At 47.2% G+C, this 22,442-nt stretch overlaps 3 protein-coding genes across 8 annotated transcripts in view; 1 reads left to right on the top strand and 2 right to left on the bottom strand.

Annotated features, from left to right (window-relative positions):
* The window catches only part of LOC123844820 (NXPE family member 3-like), a 65,730-nt gene extending 51,709 nt beyond the window's left edge, over nucleotides 1-14,021 (bottom strand). For all 3 annotated transcript variants that reach the window (XM_045875702.3, XM_064593242.1, XM_045875707.3), the window contains exons 1-2: nucleotides 13,803-14,021; nucleotides 12,658-12,843 (exon numbers count right to left, since the gene is read on the bottom strand). The gene's annotated coding sequence lies outside the window, so the exon portion shown is untranslated. The remainder of the gene's footprint in view (nucleotides 1-12,657; nucleotides 12,844-13,802) is intronic.
* A 123-nt stretch (nucleotides 14,022-14,144) lies between these two features.
* Nucleotides 14,145-17,500, top strand: LAMTOR4 (late endosomal/lysosomal adaptor, MAPK and MTOR activator 4). Of its 3 annotated transcripts, none has more exons than XM_045875699.2 (4): nucleotides 14,145-14,351; nucleotides 14,840-14,920; nucleotides 16,683-16,800; nucleotides 17,161-17,500. In XM_045875699.2, exons 1-4 carry the CDS (start codon nucleotides 14,349-14,351, stop codon nucleotides 17,256-17,258), a joined length of 300 nt encoding a protein of 99 aa, XP_045731655.1. In that variant the 5' UTR covers nucleotides 14,145-14,348; the 3' UTR covers nucleotides 17,259-17,500. The 3 variants fall into 3 exon arrangements, with proteins under 3 accessions (XP_045731655.1, XP_064449315.1, XP_045731656.1); XM_064593245.1 differs by having other exon boundaries at nucleotides 14,210-14,351; nucleotides 17,144-17,500; XM_045875700.3 differs by lacking the exon at nucleotides 14,840-14,920 and having other exon boundaries at nucleotides 14,228-14,351.
* Nucleotides 17,501-17,748: 248 nt separating this feature from the next.
* Nucleotides 17,749-22,429, bottom strand: TRAPPC14 (trafficking protein particle complex subunit 14). 2 transcript variants are annotated; one of them, XM_045875695.3, is made up of 11 exons: nucleotides 21,799-22,429; nucleotides 21,495-21,590; nucleotides 21,259-21,388; nucleotides 21,004-21,090; nucleotides 20,719-20,839; nucleotides 20,467-20,614; nucleotides 20,253-20,335; nucleotides 20,003-20,166; nucleotides 19,082-19,236; nucleotides 18,656-18,849; nucleotides 17,749-18,541 (listed from the first exon to the last, which is right to left on the bottom strand). In XM_045875695.3, the coding sequence occupies exons 1-11, from the start codon at nucleotides 22,207-22,209 to the stop codon at nucleotides 18,388-18,390; spliced, it is 1,743 nt and encodes a 580-aa protein (XP_045731651.1). In that variant the 5' UTR covers nucleotides 22,210-22,429; the 3' UTR covers nucleotides 17,749-18,387. The 2 variants fall into 2 exon arrangements, with proteins under 2 accessions (XP_045731651.1, XP_064449311.1); XM_064593241.1 differs by lacking the exon at nucleotides 21,004-21,090.
* Between the last annotated feature and the right edge of the window lie 13 nt (nucleotides 22,430-22,442).

Raw genomic sequence — 22,442 nt, 5'->3', positions numbered from 1 at the left:
TCATATGGTATTTGTCTTTCTCTGAGGGGGTATTTTTAATCTAACAAAATAATCATTGGGTTCATCTGGGAGAAAATGTTCAAAAATCACCAAGAAAATGCTTAAGTAATGAGAGGTACTTTGATCTTAAAATGTGCTCTGAACTAAAATGTGCTTTAAACGACAGTAAATAAAAAACATATTATACTGAAAATAGACTAGAGAGACTAATAAAACTGCAAAATCCAACTGCATGCTAGAGAGAAAACCTAGACTCAGACCAAGCATAGTAATTAGCATGTGACAGAAGTAACATTTCAAACCAGTACAGAATAAAGACATTATTCAATAATGATATTGTGGTAATTTGGGTGAAATTTTCTTTTCTTTTTTTTCTTAAAGATTTTAAAAATTTATTTATTTGACAGAGAGAGACACAGCAAGAGAGGGAACACAAGCAGGGGAAGTGGGAGAGGGAGAAGCAGGCTCCCCACCGAGCAGGGAGCCCGACGCAGGGCTCGATCCCAGGACCTTGGGATCATGACCTAGCCAAAGGCAGATGCTTAACCGACTGAGCCACCCAGGCGCCCCGGGTGAAATTTTCTAATTAAAGAATTAAAATTTTGATAAAACAAAAAACCTATTATTTTTTGAAAGTAAAGATTTACTTACTCTTGCATTGGAAAAGACTTTTTATTGTAGTATAATACACATAACATGAAATTTATTATTTTAGCATTTTAAAGTGTACAATTCAGTGACATTAAGTACATTCACAATATTGTGCAACTGTCATCACTATCTGCTTCCAGATCTTTTTTTTTTTTTTTAAGATTTTATTTATTTATTTGAGAGAGAGAGAGCAGGAGAGGGGGGAGAGTCAGAGGGAGAAGCAGGCTCCCTGCTGAGCAGGGAGCCCGATGGGGGACTCGATCCTGGGACTCCAGGATCATGACCTGAGCCGAAGGCAGTCGCTTAACCAACTGAGCCACCCAGGCGCCCTGCTTCCAGATCTTTTAATCACCCCAAAGAAAACCCCGTATCCATTAAGCAGTCAACCTCCATTTTTCCCTCCTTCCCACTGGCAACCATGAACTTTCTGTCTATGGATTTGCCTATTCTAGACATTTCATATAAATAGAAACATATATATTGTGCCTTTTGTTTCTGGCTTCTCTCATTTCACATAATATTTCCAAACTCAGCCATGTTTTAGCATGAATCAGTACTTCATTACTTTTAACGGCTGAATGATATTCCATTGTATGGATATACTACTTTTTGTTTGTCATTCATCAGTTGATGGACATTTGGGTTGTTTCTACCTTTTGGCTATTATGAATAGTACTGCTACAACCATTTGTGTACAAGTTTTTGTGTGGACCTATGTTTTCAATGCTCTTGATTTATGAATTTTAGGAGTGATTTCCATTTCTGCAAAAAGGCCTTTGGGATTTTGATAAGGATTGCATTGAATCTGTAGATCACTTTGTAGTATGATAGATATAGTATTGTCATCCTAACAATATTAAGTCTTCCAAACCATGAATTTGGATGTATTTCCATTTATTTCGATCTTCCTTAATTTCTTTCAGCAATTTTTTGTAGTTTTTAGTGTACAAGTCTCACACCTCTTCGGTCAACTTTATTTCTAAGTATTTTATTCTTTTTATGTATTGTAAATGGAATTGTTTTTTAAATGTCATTTTTAGATTGCTAATTGCTAATGAATATAAATACAACTGGTTTTTGTGTGTTTTGTATCCTGCAACTTTGCTGAATTGGTTTATTAGCGCTAATAAACACACATTGCGTGTTTTTAGGAATTTGTCCATTTCATCCAGATTATTTAATTTGTTGTCATGCAACTGTTCAGAATATTCTTCTATAATTTTTTTTTTTTACTGTAAGGTCAGTATTAATGTTATCACTTTCATTTCTGATTTTATCAATTTGAGTCTTCTTTCTTTTTTTTTTCATAGTCTGGCTAAAGATTTGTCAATTTTGTTTATCTTTGCAAGGAACCAACTTTTGATTTAATGGATTTTCTCTATTATTTTTGTATTCCCTACTTTGGTTATCTCCACTCTAATCTTTATTATTTCCTTCCTTCTGCTCTCTTTAGGTTTAGTTTGCTCTTTTTCTAGTGTGTGTGGGGGAGAGTGTGCTTTATAAGCCTGACACCAAAGGATAAAAATCATAAAAAAACCCTGACAGCTTAATTACAAGAAAAACATTTAACTTATATACATAAAAAAACACATGAATAAATTAAAAGACAAAAAACAAACTGGAAAAATATTTAAAACCTTTGTCAGACAAAGGTTAACATTCTAAGAGCTCCTGCAAACAGTAAAATGAACATCCTAGCAGAAAAGTAGGCAATAGACAAGCCTAAGAAAAAGAATGAAAGAAAAATCACCCTAATGGTTACTAAACATATAAATTCTGAATCATAACTGTAAATAAAGAAATTAAAATTAAAAGAAATAAAGACATAATATTTCTCTGTTAATTTTCTTACTGGGGTGAAATTCATGTAACACCAAAATTAATCATTTTAAAGTAAGCAATTCAGTGGCATTTAGTACAGTCACAATGTTATGTAACTACCACATCTATCTAGTTCCAAAAATTTTCATCACCCCAAAAGGAAACCTAGTACCCATTAAAAGCAGTTATTCCTCACTCACCCTTCCCCCAGCTGCTAGCACCATCGATATTTTTTTTTCCATCAAAGAGGAAATAAAACAGTGATAATTCACCTATCTGTACATCAGAATCACCTGGGAAGCCTCAATAATTCCAATGCCCAAGGGCACATCCCAGACCAATTAAATCAGAATCTTTGGGAATGGGACCAGGGTATCAGTATTTTTTAAGGTTCTCCACATGAGGACACCTGGGTGGCTCAGCTGGTTAAGCGTCTGCCTTCGGCTCAGGTCACGATCCCAGGAAACTGCGATCAAGTCCCTCATCGGGCTCCTTGCTCAGCAGGGAGCCTGCTTCTCCCTCTGCCCGCCATTCCCCCTGCTTGTACTCTCTTTCTCTCTCTCTTTCTCTGACATAAAAATAAATAAAATCTTAAAAAAAAAAAAGGTTCTCCACATGATTCCAATGTACAAAGTTGAGAATCACTAATTTAAAGAATGATAATATCCAACATTAATTCTAGTGACAGTGTATCCTAGTATAGGGTGCTCTGTAATTTGTGCAACTTTTTGAAAAAACTGTCTGGCAATAATAATAGCTCACATTTATTGAGCTCTTATCATGTTCAGACACTAGGCTAAGTGTGTTATTAGTTCTTTTAATCCTCACAGCAGCCCTATGGAGCAGTGTGCTATCACCCTCATTTTACAGATGTACAAACAGAGATACAGAGAAACTAAATGATGTAACTAAATAACATAGCAAGTAAGTGTTTTTAATCCATGCTTTAGCCACTACTCTACACTGTAGACTGCCATCTTTTATTTTATTTTTATGTTTTTTAAAGATTTATTTATTTATTTGAGAGAGAGACACACAGAGAGCATGCAAGAGAGGGTGGAGGGGCAAAGGGAAAGGGACAAGCAGACTCCCTGCTGAGCAGGGAGCCCCAATGCAGGGCTCGATCCCAGGACCCTAAGATCATGACCTGAGTCAAAGGCAGATGCTTAACCAACTGAGCCACCCAAGCACCACAAATGCCGTTCTTTAAAATGTTCCTTCTGGAAAGTTATCCCAAGGAAATCATCCTGGATGTGCATAAGAATTTTCAGTGCATGCTGTTTAAAAATGAAAATTGAAAACAATTTAAATACCCAGGTGTACAATACGAAATTATTAAGTTACATAAATTATGTGATTGAATATGAGGTAGCTATTTTATTTATTATTATTTTTTAAAGATTTTATTTATTTGACAGAGAGAGACACAGCGAGAGAGGGAACACAAGCAGGCAGAGTGGGAGAGGGAGAAGCAGGCTTCCCACGGAGCAGGGAGCCTGATGTGGGGCTCGATCCCAGGACCCTGGGATCACGACCTGAGCCGAAGGCAGATGCTTAACAACTGAGCCACCCAGGTGCCCCAAGGTAGCTATTTTAAAGATTTTATTTATTTATTTGTCAGAGCGAGAGAGAGCACAAGCAGGGGGAGCAGCAGGCAGAGAGAGAAACAGGCTTCCCACCGAGCAAGGAGCCCGATGTGGGACTTGATCCCAGGACCCTGGGATCATGACCTGAGCCAAAGGCAGATGCTTAACAACTGAGCCATCCAGGCATCCTAAGAGGTAGCTATTTTATTTTTTTAAGATTTTATTTATTTATTTGACAGAGAGAGACCCAGCGAGAGAGGGGACACAAGCAGGGCGAGTGGGAGAGGGAGAAGCAGGCTTCCCACTGAGCAGGGAGCCCGATGCGGGGCTCGATCCCAGGACCCTGGGATCATGACCTGAGCCGAAGGCAGACATTTAACCGACTGAGCCACCCAGGCGCCCTGAGGCAGCTATTTTAAATGGGTAGTTGAATATATGTGTACACAGTTGAATGATTCCAAATGCTAATAGTATCTCTGAATAATAGATTGTGGATAACTTTTATTTTCTTCTTTTTTGCATATGTGTATTTCCTAATTTTTCTATAATGCTTATGTATTTTTTGGTTTTTAAAATAAGTTTAAAGGGGAGGCGCCTGGGTGGCTCAGTCGTTAAGCGTCTGCCTTTGGCTCAGGTCATGATCCCGGGGTCCTGGGATCGAGCCCCGCGTCGGGCTCTCCGCTCTGCAGGAAGCCTGCTTCTCCCTCTCCCACTCCCCCTGCTTGTGTTCCCTCTCTCACTGTGTCTCTCTCTGTCAAATAAATAAATAAAATCTTTAAAAAAAAATAAAATAAAATAAAAAATAAGTTTAAAGGGGCACCTGACTGGCTCAGTTGGTGGACTGTGGGACCCTTAATCTCAGGGTTGTGAGTTCAAGCCCTATATTCGGTGAAGAGTTTACTTAAAAAAAAAAAATCTTTAAAAAAATAAAATAAGTTTGAAATGTTAACTGTCTTCATCAACAAACCTCCTCTATCCCTTTGCCCTTGGGATACAGTATAATCTAGAGACCTTACACAAAACCTATCATGCTCCCATCATCCCCTCTCCATTTTTGAAACTTTTGGGTTCCAGTCTGCATTATCCCAAGCTGTCTCTAGTCCAGATGAAAAGAGAATCAGATGTCACTACTTTAACCCGCAAATTCAACTTGTTTCCTTCCCCCTTTACCCCTATGCCTTCCTTTCTTCAAAACAAACATCAAATCCACCCTCTAGTGTTGCACGGTTGAGGAGCTAAATGTGACTAAGGACTTAAAAAGAAAAGCATAGAAATAAAACCTATCCCACCCCTTCTCAAATATTTTTTTTCCTTTCTTGTTTTTGGCGGCAGTGGTGGGGGGCTTCTCCTTTTATCTTTTTTCTCCTTTTCCCTGAAAAGAAATAGATAATGTACCACCACTCCCCCCCCCCCCACCATCCTGGATTCAGGTCATACTTACTGTTACTATCCAGCCACTTACTATGCATCTTGTATAACTTGCTTCACCTGTTTCTTCTGTAACTAAATTAATCATATCTACCTTATTCGCATTACAAAGTAGTGGTGTTGATAAATATAACCTGCAAATGTTCTGAAGATATAAAATATACTTTATAAATTCTGAAGGAGGCAATTTTTTTCCTAATTTCTTCTTTTGCTCTCCTGCCTCCTTTGACTACTTGTTAGATTTTCTTCCTTTTCTGCTCCTTCTCCTTCCCATTTTCTACCTCCTCACCTCTGTTCATTTATTCATTCTGCAAACATTGATCAACAGTTGGGTCAGACACACTGCTAGGGTTCTTTGAAGAGCTCACAGCTAAAGTGGGGAACCAGGCTCGTAGACCAGTGGCTACAGTATGATGTCTAAGTACTAGAACGGCACAGAGGACCCTGCAACAAAATCTGGGCACAGGAAGTCTTCACAGAGGAAGTGGTGGTATGAAGAGGGCCTTGAAGGATGAAATAGTTCACAGATAGGCAGAGGAGGGAGAGAAGAGCATCCCAGATAGAAGGGCCACATGCACAGAGAGAAACATGGGTAATCCCAGAAAGGCAGAGGCAGAAAATGCAGTTAGAATGGAAGGTTACAGCCACATCAGGGATGTTTTTAAACCTGACTAGAGAGTTTGGATTTAACAACCCAGCTCAGGGGTTTCTGGTTTTGTTTTTGTTGTGGTCTCGGGAGTGGGCTGGCAGGATCATTGAGTGGTCTCAGTGCAGTGCAACATGAAAACATGGGGCCCTTGTTCAAAGATTATTATGAATTTCAAAATGGGGATGGCAGAGCATTAAGCCCAGCACAGGCCCCTCTGAGCATGGGGCTCTGTGTGACTGTACAGTTTGAGCACCCACGAAGTCAGCCCTGATGGAAGGCAATGGTAATATGGACAGGACTGGCACAATACACAGGAACTGATCCAGGCAGTACAGGAAATGAGGCAGTTGGGATCCCACAGTGAGGTCTGTGAACTATCTGAAGTACTTAAAATATTTAGTAGAGGGGCACCTGGGTGGCTCAGGTTAAGCATCTGCCTTCAGCTCAGGTCATGATCCCAGAGTCCTGGGATCAGTCCCGCATCAGACTCCCTGCTCAGTGGGAAGCCTGCTTCTCCCTCTCCCACTCCCCCTGCTTGTGCTCCCTCTCTTGCTGTCTCTCTCTGTCAAATAAAAAAAAAAAAAAATCTTAAAAAAATAAAATATTTAGTAGAAATGGACGTTGAAGGTATCCAATATCCAATGGATATTGGAAGTAGAAAGGAAAATTTTAATAAATTTGAAACAAAAATGGGTAAAAGGTTACATCATAATGCAATGTTGTAAAAAGAGACTGAAGAGGGTGTCTCGGTTGTGGCCACTGTAACAAAATACCACAGACTGGGTGGCTCATAAACAACAGAAACTTAGTTCTGGAGGCTGGAAGTCCCAGGTCAGAGTGCCAGCATGGTCAGGTTCTTGTGCAGGGGGAGTGACTGAGGGAGAGGGAGAAGCAGATCCCCAGCTGAGCAGGGAGCTGGGACTCTATCCCAGGACCCTGGGATCATGACTTGAGCTGAAGGCAGATGCTTAAAAGACTGAGCCACCCAGGTGCCCTTGGGAGGACTTTTTGAGGGAAAAGCCAAAATCAGAAAAGACTCTCTCCCATGTCCAACCGAGGAAAGATCTCTTTGATGGGCCCAACCCCCTCTGTCTATGCGTTGATTTGGAATTTTGTTAGACCCCATGCTCCAGCATATACCCCTCTGGGTTCACATTACCATCCCATCCCCATCTTAGCCCCTTCCTGGTCTCCCACCCTTCCCCTCTTCCCACTGTCTGACAAGACTTGCCGAGGTCTTTCTTCTTCTTGCAGTGGCTACACTGTCATTTATTTGAGGAGAGGAAAGGGTCACCAAATTTGGCTGCCTTATCCCTTGTGGGTGGTTTTATGGAAAGAGATGTGGGGATGAAGGAGAAGGAGGGCTAGCTGGGAAAAAAAGATGATATTGGGTTTGTGAGCCTGAATTTTATTTGATTTTGTTTTGCTAAATTTTGAGAAAACATGGCCCCAGTTTATGAACATGATCTTGGTTTGCAAGGCAAGGGCTAAATTCTAGTAACAGCCCTGAACTGAGCCCCTAAAGGGGCTGAACAGAGGATGAGGAGGAGTTGATATTTTCAAATACAAGTGATACAGGGCTATTACTCCACAAACCAAGAAAATGTTATTTAACAAGTTCACAGTGGTGCCAACAGGACTCCTAGCGATCAGGCCCTATGGGATCATGTGCATAGCAGCTCTGGGAATCTCCACATCTCCACCTTACTATCAGGATCCTTTGTATACAAATGCCTGCCCCAACCAGTACACACTCGCCCTCTAATGAAAGCAGAAGAGCCCCTCCTTACTCTAGGTCCCAGTCAGCTTTGTCACTTGTTGCTGCCTGGCTGCCCCTGGGCCTTGGCCTTCTGGTTCAGCATGCCACTCCTCTGAGGCCACCTTTGCCCACCCTCACCTGCTGCACTCCCAGCTCTTCTCGACCAGGAATGGGACTCAAGCTAATAACTGTTCAGGGCCTTTCCGATCCCATTGTAAGTTGCTCCTGCTATCTGCCAGCTGACACGTCCTTCCTGCTCATTCCTAAACAATGTCAGCTCCTGGCTCAGCGTCACTCTCTCCAGTTTCTTACCTGTCCTAACACTCAGCAATTTGAAAATCCATGTAGATGAACTTGTCAACACTATATAGCCTTTCACTCCTGTAAGCTGCTCTCCATCGATAACACTGTCATCCACCCTCCTTCAATCACTCATTCTGGGCTGACCATTTCACACCTGGGCCTCTGTCCTCAAACTCTAAATATGTCATCTCCTCCTCTCTCTCAGGCAGTGACTGTGGTTCCCATTTCTGAAGAAATTTCACAGACTTCCCCACCCCCATTTCTATCTAGCCATCGGAATCTGTGTCCATATAATTGGCCTGCCCATCAATTGCCATGGATGAACCATCTATATTTGTGTAAAGACAATCCTTCACTAGACTCCATCCTTCCTCACCTTCATAAGGCTATCGCTCCAGAAATTCTCCTTGCTCTCTCTTACATCACCATTTCCCCCCTCTTTTCTAAGTTATTCCTATCAGCATACAGCTATGCTTTTATTCTCTCATTTTGATAAAACCCTCCCTTGACCCAACTGATGACCGAGGTCTGTTCTGATCACTGATGTATCCGGCCCTTCTACCAGCTACTGCCCCATTTCTTCGATCCCTTTGCAGTAAAACTTTTAAAAGTAGATGACTTTACTCAGTGTCATTGATTTCTCCACTCCCATTCTCTATTAATCTTGTTATAATCAGACTTTGTTGTGGCCATTCCACTGACACTGCCCTTCTTGAAGTTATCAATGACCTTTATAGTACATAATCCAACAATCAATCACCTGCTGAAGGTTCTCAGCACCCATCAGCAGTGTCTGCACCAGCTGGTCACCTCCTTCCTGATACATGCTCTTCACTTGTTTTCCAGGACACCTCACTTTCCTGGTTTCCTCTGACCTCACCGATTGTTCCTTCTCAGACTTCTTCACTGATTTCTTCTCTTCTTACAAGCTCTTGATGTTGACATGGCCCAGGGATCAGACCCTGATTCTCTTCTCTATTTACACTTACTCCCATGTTGAGCTCATCCAGTCTCGTGGCTTTAAGGACCATCCATCTACCAATAGCTCCCAAATTTATATTTCTAGCACAGAACTCTTTCCTGAATTCCAGACTCGTAACTACCTATTCAAAATCTCCACTTGCATACATAACAGATAGATGTGGGGAAAAATGAACTCTATTTCCACCACCAGCAACTGCCCTCTAAATAAACTACTCTATCCTTAGCTTTTCCATGTAAGTTGATGATAATGCCATCCTTCCAGTGCCTCAGGGCAAAAACAAAATCACTCTTATTGCTTTGTTTTTTTTCTCATATCCTACATTCAGTGCATCAGGAAATCTTATTGGTTTTACCTTCAAAATGTATTTATAATCTTACTACCTCTCAATATCTCCAATACTACCACCCTGGTCTATGTCACCATAATCTCTTACCTAATTGGTCTTGCTTGTTGCTTCCACACTTACCTTCCTACAGTCTTTTCTCAACGTAACAGCCAGAATGATCCTTTTAATAATGAGATCATGTTATTTCTCTGTTTAAACTCCCTGGTGACTCCCTATTTCACTCAGTATGCATTCTCAACAGGAGCAATATCATCTCCAAGGGGATGAAAGCTGTTTCTTAGGGATCAGGGGGTAAAAAAAATTTTTGGATATTACAATGGTTTGTGGCCCTCCGAAGGCTGCAGTACATAAACAAATATAAGTTATGTCTATGGTATTAAACTTTTATGAGAGGGTAGCAATTAGGAAATAAAATCTAAAGAGTCTCCTAAGGGGCATAATAATGGGGGGGGTGAAAGGTTGACAACAATTAACTCAGAGGAAAAACCAAATTCCTACACAGGTGTACATCATCTGGCCTCCATTACCTCCCTGAACTTTTCTCCTACTACTCTCCCCTTGATCATTCAGTTTCAGCCACATTGGCTTTTTTGCTGATTCTCAAGTATATCAGTCATGCACATTCATACACACACACACTGAGCCTTTGTGATAGTTACCTCTGCCATGGATACTCTCTCCCAGGTTTCCTCCAGGTTGACTCCCTCACCTCCTTTCAGTCTTTGCCTGAGTCTTCTCAATGTCTCCTCAGAGAGACCTACCATGACCACCCTATTTAATACCGTAGCATGTCCCCTCTTACCTCCACACTCTGGCCCCCATTTACCTTGATGATTTTTTCCCCATATCACTTACCATCTTCTAACACACTACTTAATTTTCCTTTTATATGTATTGCTTGTTTTCTGTCCCCATCCACTAGAGTATAAGCTCCATGAGGGTAGAGATCTTTGTTCTACCCACAGCCTCTAGAACAGTGGCTGGCATAGAATCATAGCTTTCAATAATGAATGAATTCATCCCTTCTAGCCCTAGAGGAAAAACTTAAATCCTGGAAGGAATTATAACTTCAGTTGAGTGTGAATCTATAACTGGAAAAAAACTATGAGGCCAGGGCTGAGGATGTGACTCATGACCACATTATTAATTCTGCTTGGGACCCCCTCCTTAAGGTCATAAAAATAACTAGAAATTCAGGCATGTTAAAGCTGTATCTGGACCCTAGCCCAGGCAGAGAGGGACTTTTTGCCTGGGCTTCACATTCACGAAAGCCTCAAATGTAGGTTTTGAATGTTCCCTCTAAAGGGGGTTGGTTATATATTCAGTCAGAGACATGCCCACAAGAAAGGAAGGAGACTTTTCAGATTACAACTTAACTGGTGTCTCATTACAGCATCCTGCCTCACAGATTAACTTTGTAAACCTGGCAATTATTGTAAGACTGTCAAAATCATAAAGCTTTGTAATATCTCTGTGTTAAAAGCATTCATCTGTTAAATGTAACCATTTCAATCGTGCCACAATCTTGGAACCCTGTTTTTGCTTCTTTTTGGTTTTTCACATACTACTAAGTTTGAGAAATGAGGTGGCCTGAGCTTTGAGAGAGCCTGCGTATGTTAGATGGGCTTTGTCGCCTCTTGGCCACAGAGAACCAAGGAAGTGGACTCTCCAACATTACATGGGCTCCTAGCACTCACAGGCTGCCAGGCCCCAGACATTCAAATGCCTCCTCCCCTTCTGGCTCACCAGTGCTTCCCCCAAGATATGTACTTACAAAGCACATTCCTTCCCCTTTGCTCAATTATCCCATAATACTCCTGGGTGGAGGCAGGGGAAAACCAGTGGGAAAGGATTACCCACAACTACAGGCCCAGGTAAGAATGCTGCCACAGAGACCATCACAGCAAAGGGGCACCAGCCTCTCTGGGTTTCGTGGCTGTGATGGTTCATTTTATGTGTCAACTTGGCTAGGCTACGGGACCCAGTGGTTTGGTCAAACAACAGTCTAAATTATATACAATCATCAACAGACTTCCCAACCCCCACTCTGCCCTTCCTGGCTCTTAACCCTGAAACATCCATTCAACCAGCACTTTTTGAAGGGTAATAGTCATTATCTTTGGGAATAAAATGTTGAAAACATCACAGCCCTGACCCCAGTACTGCTCAGCTTGTAAGTGAGCTATGCAGGCAAACAAAGAGTAGCAGTGAAGTGCAGTAAGTGCTACACTAGAGATATGAGCCCCTTAGATCCTGGTGGGACAAAGTGTGTATGTTGGGAGGGGTCAAGTTAGGGGAAAATAAAGGAATGTGTAGTTTCCAGGCACTTCCCAAAGTCCCAACCTCCAAATATCATCAAAATAGGGATCCGGGTCAATATGTGAATTTGGGGGCGGGGACACATAAGCATTCAGACTATAGCAATTATCAATACTTTGAAACCCTTTGTATCTCTTTCTATCCCATCCCCCTCTCAATCCCAGAAGTAACCACTATTCCAATTTTTAAAAATCATTCCCTTGATCTTTCTCGTTTTGAGATAGATAGATAGATAGATAATATCTCCAATTCCAAGAAGAGTGTCTGGTACACAGAAGGTGCTCAGTAAACACTGGTTGAATGAAAGAATGAGAAACTTTGCTCACTACATGAGTAGTATGATTTGTGAAAATGAAAAATTCTGATGGCTGATGAACAGTGTCCTGTGAAGGGCTCCTCTGTATTAAGTAAAATAAAAACAGGGAATTTCTGGGGTAAACTTAAATGTAGCTTTAAAAAGTAATAATAACTGTAGTTGGCTGATGGAGCAATGGGAAAAGCATCAGACTCAGTGCCAGCAAACTTAGACTGGAATCTGGCTCTGCCACTTGCCAGCTAGTGTGCCTGTGAGCAGGGCTCAACCTCTCTTAAATTTGCACTTCCTCATCCGCAAAACGGGGATACTATTACAGCGTGGTTAATAAGAGGGATAGGTAAGTGTATGGATAAAAATGCTCTGAAGAGTAAGTTAAAGAAAATGATGCTACGAAGTGTCATCAGCATTTAAGGCCAACGGGAGCCTTTGCAAATTAAGCATCTCCACGTAATTTTGTCTCTACATCCTCCTCCCAACTTATGTTATAAACATACCTTATTTGGGGGCATCTGGTTGGTTCAGTTGGTTAGGCATCCATCTCTTGATTTTGGCTCAGGTCCCATTATCTCAGGGTCGTGGGATTGAGCCCCATGTTGGGCTCTGTGCTGAGCGTGGAGCCTCTTGGGATTCTTTCTCCCTCTGCCCCTCCTCCCCCACTCATGTGTGCGCACTCTCTCTCTCTAAAAAAAAATAAACATACTTCATTAAAAAAAAAAAGACATCCATCTTCTCTAATGAAACTTCTCAAGCAACAGTACTTAGTTTTATTTTATTGAGATGTAATTCACATACGGTAACATTCACTGCTTTAAAGTGTGCAATTCAGTGGTTTTACTACATTTACAGTCTGTGTGACTGTCATCACTCTATCATCCTAGAACATTTTCATCACCAATTAGGAGTCACTCCCCATTTCCCCCTCCCCTCAGCCCCTGGCAACCACTGATCTGCTTCTTGTTTCTATGGATTTGCCTAGTCTAGACATCTCACATAAATAGAATCCTACTCTGTGTGGCCTTGGGTATCCGATGGCTTTCACTTGGCGTAAAGTTTTCAAGGTTTATCCATGTTGTGGGACTTATCAATACTTCATTCCTTTTTACAGCCGGATGAGAGTCCGTTGTATGGATATACCACCGTTTTATTTACCTGTTGCTGAGTTTGTGGATATTTGGGTGGTTTCCGTCCTTGGGCTATTACGACTAACGCTGCTATGAACAGAGGTGTGCAAGTGTTTTGGGTGGATATGCTTCCAATTCCCTCAAGTCCATCTAGGAGTGGAGCTGCTCCTAGAATAACTCTAATTGAACCTTTCCAGGAACCGCGGATGGGCTTTCCTCAGCAGCGGCAGCATTTCACAGCCCCATCAGCACTGCACAAGGACGCCAATTCCTCCACACCTTCACCAACTAGGACTTATTATTTCTAGAATCAACCTTCAATTTACCTCACCAACACTTTCTCAGCCACACTGATATTGCGGGTCTGGAAACTATTTAAATGAAAACAAAAGTTTTCGAGGTGACACTCAGGTATTAAAGAAACGACTTCAGAGAACTGTTTCTAATTTTTCCTGGCAGAGAATATTCAGCTTCGCGGCTGCCTCGCCTGAGGGGAGGAGGCGGGGGACTCGACTCACCGTCACAACGTTCCTCACAGAATCCCGGGAGGAAAAGCCATTTTGGGAACAAATCCCCGTCTTAAAGGGATAGTTTCCTGGCGTAGGGATAAGGGTAGCCTTTGACTAGCTCTTCACGTGCATTTCACGTCACTTCACTTTATTCTCTCACTCACAGTCTCACTGGCGGGCAGTTTCGCCCAAAGGGAATGTCGGCCCCTCTGCGCGCAGGCGCACACCCTCAGCCCGCCCTCCTCCCTCCGGTCCCGCCCCTCCAGGCCCCTCCCTCCGCCGACACGCCCCCTCCCCTCGAGCTCTGGGGCTGACGCGCGGGGGGAGGGCTGTGAAGGAGCCTGCGACCAATCCGCTTGCGTCTTCGGGAAGCGGCGCTACGCACTGGTAGATTAAGGCTGATGATGTACTCGTGTTCCAATCCACACTTTGGGGGCGGGGCTAAAATCCTGAGGCGCAAAGCTGGAGGGGACCGCCTGGTGGAAGCACGTGACCTGGGTCTGGAGCCGGAAGCTACCTATCTGATAGGGAGCGCCCCCAGCACCTAAGGCTGCGATGGTGAGTGAGGACGCATGCGCGGGAGTACGCGCTAGGGGTTCTGTATCCCTGTTCCCCAATGTCTTCGGTTACCCCCACTTGGGCCTGTACTCCGCCCTTACCTCCTATCCACCCCGGACGCAGAGAGAATGGAGATGGGAGGGGAGGCGACGTAGAGGGTTGAAGAGGGGTCCGTGCGAGGGTGTATGGGAGCTGGGGAATAGTCTGCGGGGGTGGGGCGGCCCACCGGGGGAATTGGAGATGGGGCGGGGTGAGGGAAGGGAACGGTGGTGCTGCGGAGGCCAAGGGAGTCCAGGTTCAGAGGGTGAGAAGGTGGGAAGCTCGGCATGATCAGTGTTGAAGGCTTTGTAGAGGAAAGAGGGTCTGGAAGAGACCTAGCTGGGGAAAGAGGTGGGGGGGGGCTTGTCAAGGGAGACTTGGGGTTGCAAGTGAAGGGCATCTAGGGCCATCCTGGCATGCTTCTCACTAATTGCATCTTTACCCACTAGACTTCTGCACTGACCCAGGGGTTGGAGCGAATCCCAGACCAGCTTGGCTACCTGGTGCTGAGTGAAGGTGCAGTGCTGGCGGTGCGTTCTGGGCAAGGGCACATGACCCCGTGATCCCTTTTAATATCGCCCGGTTTAGCCTAAGCTGTCTGTATTCTAGGCCTTAGCTATCATGCTTGGCAGATAGTAAGCTTTCAGTAACTAATCAAATAAATCCTGGAATCATAGTCTGGTAACTTCTGAGTTAAAAGAAGTTTAATGACTTTAACAAAGACAATTACTTACAGGATTGCTGATAACTGATATTATCCAAGTTTTCTCGAATATGTCTTTATTTGGTATTTATTTAAGAGGCTTTGAATTTTGTTTCATAGTACAATATATGTTAAGCTCTCCAGAAGTTTTTAATGGAGCTGGTGAGCCAAGGCTTAAGGATAAAAGTTGAAAGCAATGCAAGTGGTAAAGACTAGTGAAGGAGACCAGAAAATGAAGGATTCAACCCTTGTGTTGTAACTTACATTATAATAAGGAGACTCTTGGAGGAGGTAAGAATTCAGCTGGGCTTAAAGGATGGATGGTTGTGAACAGGCAGAAAAGGAGAGTACTCAGGGTTGGAGTGGTGGGTTTGTGTTGAAAAGATTTGGAAAGGTTTGGAAGAAGATATGGTAAGGAAGGATCTCATTGTGGAGGACTTTCAAGGCTGGGTTGACACATTTGGGTTAATCTTGAGGGTAACGGGAGCTTTGAAGGGTTTCGAACAGAAATGTGAGCTAAGGAAATAGTTGAACAAAATTATTCTATTAGGTGTGAAGACAGCTGGAAGGGGTGGGATTCAGAAGTAGGGGGAACTGCTGCGAAAATCTAGGTATGAGACAGGTCTGGTGGCAGTGAGGAGGAGCAAGGAGAAGAGAAATTTTGAAGGAAGAATCAATGTATCTTGGTAATGACTAGAGATAGGTAATAGAGGGGATACTTCTCCATCTAGTAAGACTGAACCCAAGCCTAGAATGATGGTGCCTTAACAAACAGGAAATTAAGAAAGGAAGTTGATTGGGGAGGGGGTGAGGTAAGGAGAATTTTGATGACTTGACTTTAGACATTTTGATATAGAATGATAGCAGTTAGTATATATTGCCAGGAGCTGTTCTGAGCATCTCATCAATATCTCAGTGTAATCCTCACAACGAGCCCATGGATAGGAACTTGTCCCAATTTACAGATGAGAAAACAGAGGTACAGAATGTCCAAGAGAGCAAAGGGCCTGAACATGACCTAGTTGGGAGGTCCATGTTGAGGAGGTTGGGAGAGGAAATTGAGACAGTCAGCAGAAAAGAGGAAGCCTAGGCCACAGTCACATCATTACCCAAGGGCTAGGTAGGAGGGAGGGGCCAAGGACAAAGAGGATGTTCGTTTATGTTTCAGATTCTGCAGACAGGGCAACAAGCAGAAAGACTGAGGAAAAGAGCTCTGGAGGGGTCTCTGAACCTGTCAGTGGTGGGTGGGCGGGCATAGATGTTTGAGTATGTAGTTACATCAGTAAGTGGGGAGAGAGGGAGAAATCAAGTTCGGCGATTAGGAAAGAATGGTCAGTAAAGAATGAGAGTCACTGCTCACTGGGCGAAGCCCCATTTTGTAAGGATGAGAAACAAGATGGCATCAAGAGGGGCAACAATATCATAGGAAAGTTTCAGGTTTATTTTTCCAAAAATGGGGGTAACCTTAGGGGTACTGGAAAGTTGAGAGGGAGAGGTTACAAATGCTAGAGCCAAAGTGACTGTTCTGGAATTCTTTCCCAATTCTTTTCCCTAATCTCTGCCATCCTTCCTCTTCCCTCTGCATGCAGTCATCTGGGGATCTAGAGAATGACGAGCAGGCAGCCAGTGCCATCTCTGAGCTGGTCAGCACGGCCTGTGGTTTCCGGCTGCACCACAGCACGAGCATACCCTTCAAGCGCCTGTCGGGTGAGCCTCAGCCCCTGCCCCCCTGGTGGTGGTGGTGGGAGGGGGTGGGGGTTGCTCCCAGAAGCTTGTCTTCTCAGGGCTGGGGGGAGAAAATGGCTGTCTCCTGCCAACCTCCCACCATCTCCCCGTGGGGTCCCTGGTGCCTTTGGGATTCACCCCTGCATCAGAACTATGAGAAAGCAAGAGAGGGAAGGGGACGTAACGGAGCCCTCCTATCTTCAAATCTCTGAGCCTTGAACTATGGAATGCCTTTGGCTTTTGATCCCACCAGCTTGTGTGACCCTGTAGAGGCCGTTGTACCCCACTAACTCTGTGCTCCCTTCCCTCTCCCGGGCGGGGGAAGGTGTGTCTCCTTTCCAGTGGTCTTTGGAGAACACACGCTGCTGGTGACCGTGTCAGGACAGAGGGTATTTGTGGTGAAGAGGCAGAACCGAGGCCGGGAGCCTGTTGACGTCTGAGCCTGCCAGAGGGCAAGGGGCAGAGGTGGATTGGGTCCATGGGCCTCTGTGATGAGGAAGACGCAAACCTCCTCCACCTCTTTCTTGGCTTGCTGCTAGAACTAAGGCTTTCTGCTCACCCACTTCCCCACCCCTACCTGGAAGGGCAGAGGCTTGGGAACTTTCCACTGTGTCAAGGAGAGTGAGGGCAAGGGGATCTCCCTCTTCCCTCCCTCCCTCCTAATAAACATGAGTCTGATGTTCCCAGGCCCAGGGATGTGTGTATGAGAGAGTGTGACAGGGGAGGGATACACCCTAAGTCTGTCTTCTGTCTTCTAGGGAGACAGTCATGTATGTGGGCCCAGAGGGGTGGGGCAAAGCACCTGGGCATATAAAACTGGTAATCAGAGAATAGTATGGTAGGAAGGGAGCTGAGGGGAGCTACTTGGTGTGCATGAGCCCCTGGGGCCTCTGCTCCTGCCGCCAACACACAAACGAAAGTCATTCTTCTCCCTCCTGAACAGGCATTTAATAGTCTTATTTCAGTTGGAAGCAGTAGTTGGAGAATAAGTTACAGGAACAGACAGATCAAAAAAAAAAAAAAGAAAGAAAAAAGAAAAGAAAACCCCACACAACTTAAAGTGCTTCAGGCTGCAAACGTAAACATGAGGGGCAGGAGGAGGCCACCTGGCTATCTCCCCTTTCCCCGGAGACAGGAGGGTCATTGTCGGGGTCCCTTTACCATCACCACCCTCTAACCTCAGCCCTGCGGGTGGGTGGGAGGAGGCAGGGAGGGAATATCAGAGGCAGGAGGGACAACTTAATAGGAACAAGGAATACACTTTGTAAACTTAGAACCAGGGTACAGGGCGGGGGGCAAGGGAGCTCTTGGAGCCCCTGCCCTGGCCTCGGGGTGGGGCCAGCCCCCCCAGGGAGTCGGAGAAATACTGTTGGCTTAGGGCTGCAGCCATACCCGCCCACTTCACAGCTTCTTTCCTCGTCCCTCATCAGCAGACACAGACAGGCGGCCCTGTTGGGCCTCCTCATCCACGGTGGGAGGCATCCCAGGGGAGGCACAGTCTGGAGCGAGGACCCCCTCCAGGGGCTTTCGGTTTCTGGGAGTGTAAGAGGGAGGAGAGCCCACACGGTGCTACTTGACAGGCTCCACCACCAGGACCTTGCACTCACGCTTGGCAATCTTGTCCAGAGAAAGCACAGCCTTGTCCGGGGGCAGGTAGAGGGGGCGGCCCACAGGGGAGGCCACAGGGGGCGTGATGGCCCTGCGCTCCATCACGCTGCCCGACCTGGGGGAAGGCAGAGGCTGTGGGCTCCGGTCGGACCCCGGGGAACCTTTCCTGCTCGCGCTCCAACTCCGGCCTCTACTGAGTCCAGGGGCACCCCCTCCCATGTGTCCATACCTCATGAGGTGGCTGCGGGAGGGCTGTTGGTGAGAGAAGGACTGAGAGCGGCCCAGGCTGGCCTGGTGTCTCTCCACCAGGTCCCGGACAGCAGGGCTGCTGGGGCTGCTCTTTCGAGAGAGGGGCCGGGCCTCGGGCGGAGGGTGGGACACACTGGCCGTGAACTGCAGCTTCAGTTTCATGTGCTGGCTCAGCTGGAGCAGGGAGACACAAGTCAGCATTCCAGCTCGGCCTCCGGGCCCCAGCCTTCCTTTCCAATCAAGTTCCCCACTTGCCCTGCCAGTGTGGGATCGAAGTTCCACCTTCCCTCCACCCCCGCTGTTTAGTACCACCCGTGGTGTTTCGTCCACAGAGGCTGGTGGCTGACTCCTCCCACCCCGACACTCTGCATAGCCCATCACACAGTCCAGCCCCTCCCCAGCCCACCTCAAAGAGCCCCGTCCTCAGAGCCTGGAAGGCCACACTGAAGGTGAGCGCGCTGCCCTTCCGGGAAAAGCCTAGGTTGTTGAGGGGCGTGTGGCAGACAACAGAGTCCAGGGCGGCCTGCATGGCCCGGCGCTCCTCCTCACACAGCTGCTTTCCTGGAGGGGGGGGGGGGGGACACAGAAACAGCCACCACTAAACACATCTGTACGGTGCTCCTCTGTTCACACAGGGCTTTCATGAACACAGTCTCATTTGCTCCTCAGAGCCCCTCTGTGCAGCAAACTGAGTATGTGTCATCTTTTACTGAACTTTATAAGTAGCAACAGCTAATACTTACTGTGTGCTGAGGTCTATTCTTTTTTTTTTTTTTTTAAGATTTTATTTATTTGACAGAGAGAGACACAGTGAGAGAGGGAACACAAGCAGGGGGCGTGGGAGAGGGAGAAGCAGGCTCCCCGCTGAGCAGGGAGCCCAATGCGGGGCTCGATCCCAGGACCCTGGGATCATGACCTGAGCCGAAGGCAGACGCTTAACGACTGAGCCACCCAGGCGCCCCGCTGAGGTCTATTCTAACTATTTCACTTATGTTAACCATTAAATCACCATAACAACCCCATGAGATATTATTTCCCCCATTTTAGAGAAGAGGGATCGGAGTGAGGCTCAGAGATTAAGTATCCTACCTAAGGTCACACAGCTAGTGAATGGGAGAGGTAGAAATCAAATATACCGGGGAGCCCAGATCCAGGGTCAGTGCCCTTAAAATCACTGTCCCACTGCTTCTGTAAGCTTTCCATAGGTGACACTGCAGAGACCACCATGGTACAAAGCCGAGGAAGCCTGCCACAAGCCACCCACTTCCATGACTTCCTTTCCCCTCCTCTTTTGGGACAAGGTCCCAGAGCCTGACAGCCCACCTACCAGCCTGTGCGTGCTCTGGGGTCCACACAAGCCTCACAGCAAGGAAGTCTTGGAGATTGTTGAGCAGTGTGTAGGTGACCGTGAATCGCTCGTAAGTCCGAACAGGGGACTCACAAGAGGCAGTCATCACAAAGCATGGGCGGTCCAGGCGGATGCTGGGCAGGCTAGAAGCAGTGAGAGAGGGAAGCGGGGCGTGTATTGCCAAATAGGTGAACAGGACGATGCCCAGCGGGGAGTCCCACAAACTCACCGGTAGTGGGTATAGATGCTCTGGGTGAAGGGCAGCTTTGGGGTAGACCACTGAACCACAGCAATCAGGGGAACTTCTAGGCCCTGTAGGAGAGACAAAAGGAAACACCATGTGTATCTGAGGTCCCCTTCCATCTTTTGTCACCCCCTGGCCTTTCCCTCCCACTGCTTTTTCTTAACCTTGTTCTTCGAGCATACCAGCCTCTTATACTCACCTCCTTGGCCCCTTGAGGAGGTTGCTCACCCCCTCTCAGCTGAAACAGGAAGTTGTGTTCCTCCAGGGCACTAAGCGGGCAGGGGAAGCAGCCAGAGGTACCAGGGAGCCGGCAGAAGGAGCCCATGGAGACTTCCCCAGATTGGTGACTAGTTCAGCAGAAAGAGGGACAGAGCTTGATCTTTTCATGCCAGAGCTCTTGGCCCTGCCCCCATCCCCACTTTGCAGCCCTGCCCCCTCCTCAGGACCTCACCAGACATTGTCCACCAGCAGCACTGAGCCGTCGGGCATGACAGGTAGATAACTAGCATTGAAGTTTGGGAGAATACGGATATCCCAGATGGAAATTTCCTCCTGGGAGGAGCTGTTCAGCACTGTTGGAGGTAACCAGCTCAGCTCAGCTAAGAGTACCTGGACCCCTCAAGTCCCGACTTTACCCCTCCAAAATTGGACCAATCCCCACCAGTGTGCCCAGAGTAACTGCCACCCAGTCAGTGCCCTTGCTGCTACCAAAGACCTGAGCCACAGATCTGCTCACCCTTGAGCACTGTCAAGTGTTTCCCAGCCACAGTGAACTGGCGGCATTTCAGAACCGGAGGGGGCAGCAGAGTCAGCAGGGTGCTCACTGCAGGAGAGGGCCCAGGCAAGAACTGATGAGCTGGGCACAGACCTCACCTCCAACCCACAGTTCTAATCTTACTCTGCTCCCCAGATCATGCACTTGCCAGTATTACCCCTCCACTCTGTCCCCCAAATTCCAGACTCCAGCGTTTCCTCTCTGCATTTTCCCCACCTTGGGCCTTGAAAGCGCTCTGCTCCCCCCGGAAGGTCTCCCCCGGAGATCGGGTCTGCAGCAAGCGCAAGTAGCCTTGATCTCTGACCTCTGGTGCCTCAACTTCGCGTTTCCACACAGTCACTACAATCTGAGCACAAGGGACACAGGACCTCGGTCAAGACGAGAGCGAGCCAGCCCAGCCTTAGAAAAGGAGTCTGAATTAGGACAACAGCCCCACCCCTTGCCAATCTTACCTTGGCCTTAGGTGTCCCTGGGGGCAGCCTATCCAGTGAAACGGTGAGTGGGAAGATGACCTCATCTGTGGACACAATTGGTTCCTCCACAGGCAGCTGGGGTTTGTGAAAGGAGTAAGAGGGCGGGAGAGTCAAAGAGGCAGCCTGCGGCGTTCCATTTAAGATGTGATGTTCTCCGTTCTTCTTGGCCTCCGCTCTCCTCCGTCATCTGCCTCCTTCAGGCCCCCAGCGTCCATCCCCTCCTGTCTCTGGAGCCCAGCAAACCGCCCCTCCGCCCTGTGACGTGTCACCCCAAGCTCCTCACCGTGGTCGCTCCCCCTGAGGTAGCAGGGCCCGGGCCGTGGGTGAGGAGGGGGCTGCAGCCTCGAAACAACGCCCCACCGCCAGGATCCCCGCCCCCTGGGGGTTCGGGATCCTGGTCTGCGGAGCCACCGCCCCCGGGCGCCCCGCCTCCGGCGCTGACCGAGGCCAGGGCGGCCAGGGCCGTTGCCAGTTCTGCCCAGGCCCCTCGGGAGCCCAAGCCCGGGCCGCCCCCGGCGCCGGACCCCGCGCCTCCCCGGCAACGCAGCACCAGCAGGAAGCGGACAGTCTCCCCCAGGTAGAGATGGTTGCGCCGGGGCAGCGCCCGGTACCGGCCCGGGTCCCCCGCCAGCTCCGCGCGCGGCGGCAGCGGCACCGCCGGGAAATACATGGAGTAGTCACACTGGGACTCCATGGGGCGGCGAGGACGGCGCGGGCGGGGGGCGAGGTGGGCCGGGGCCGGCGGAGGGCGAGGGGGCCGCTGGGGCGGGGCCCGGGAGTCCCGACACCCAACGGGTGCTGCGCGCGGCCGGGCCGGCCCGGGAGACCAGCCGGGGCCGGGAACCGGGGCAACGAACCCGGAACCGAGACCCGACAGGGCCGGAACCCGAGTGCTGGGCCGATTGACTGGCGAGAAACCGGAAGCGG

Source organism: Mirounga angustirostris, unplaced genomic scaffold (assembly GCF_029215605.1).
Source record: "Mirounga angustirostris isolate CCGP_5_RB_7025 unplaced genomic scaffold, mMirAng1.0.hap1 SCAF_5, whole genome shotgun sequence".
Classification (NCBI taxonomy): Eukaryota; Metazoa; Chordata; class Mammalia; order Carnivora; family Phocidae; genus Mirounga; species Mirounga angustirostris.
This window is presented reverse-complemented; position numbering and strand designations above follow the sequence as displayed.

What these genes read in the sequence shown, in the direction of transcription:
- LAMTOR4 (XM_045875699.2), top strand. An exon ending in GTGAAGGTGCAGTGCTGGCG is followed by an intron (nt 14,921 to 16,682) that starts GTGCGTTCTGGG and finishes CTCTGCATGCAG; the next exon opens with TCATCTGGGGATCTAGAGAA. An exon ending in ACCCTTCAAGCGCCTGTCGG is followed by an intron (nt 16,801 to 17,160) that starts GTGAGCCTCAGC and finishes TCTCCTTTCCAG; the next exon opens with TGGTCTTTGGAGAACACACG.
- TRAPPC14 (XM_045875695.3), bottom strand. Translation starts at nt 22,209, where the DNA reads ATGGAGTCCCAGTGTGACTACTCCATGTATTTCCCGGCGGTGCCGCTG. An exon ending in GAGCGCTTTCAAGGCCCAAG is followed by an intron (nt 21,091 to 21,258) that starts GTGGGGAAAATG and finishes CCTCTCCTGCAG; the next exon opens with TGAGCACCCTGCTGACTCTG. An exon ending in ACACTTGACAGTGCTCAAGG is followed by an intron (nt 20,840 to 21,003) that starts GTGAGCAGATCT and finishes TACCTCCAACAG; the next exon opens with TGCTGAACAGCTCCTCCCAG.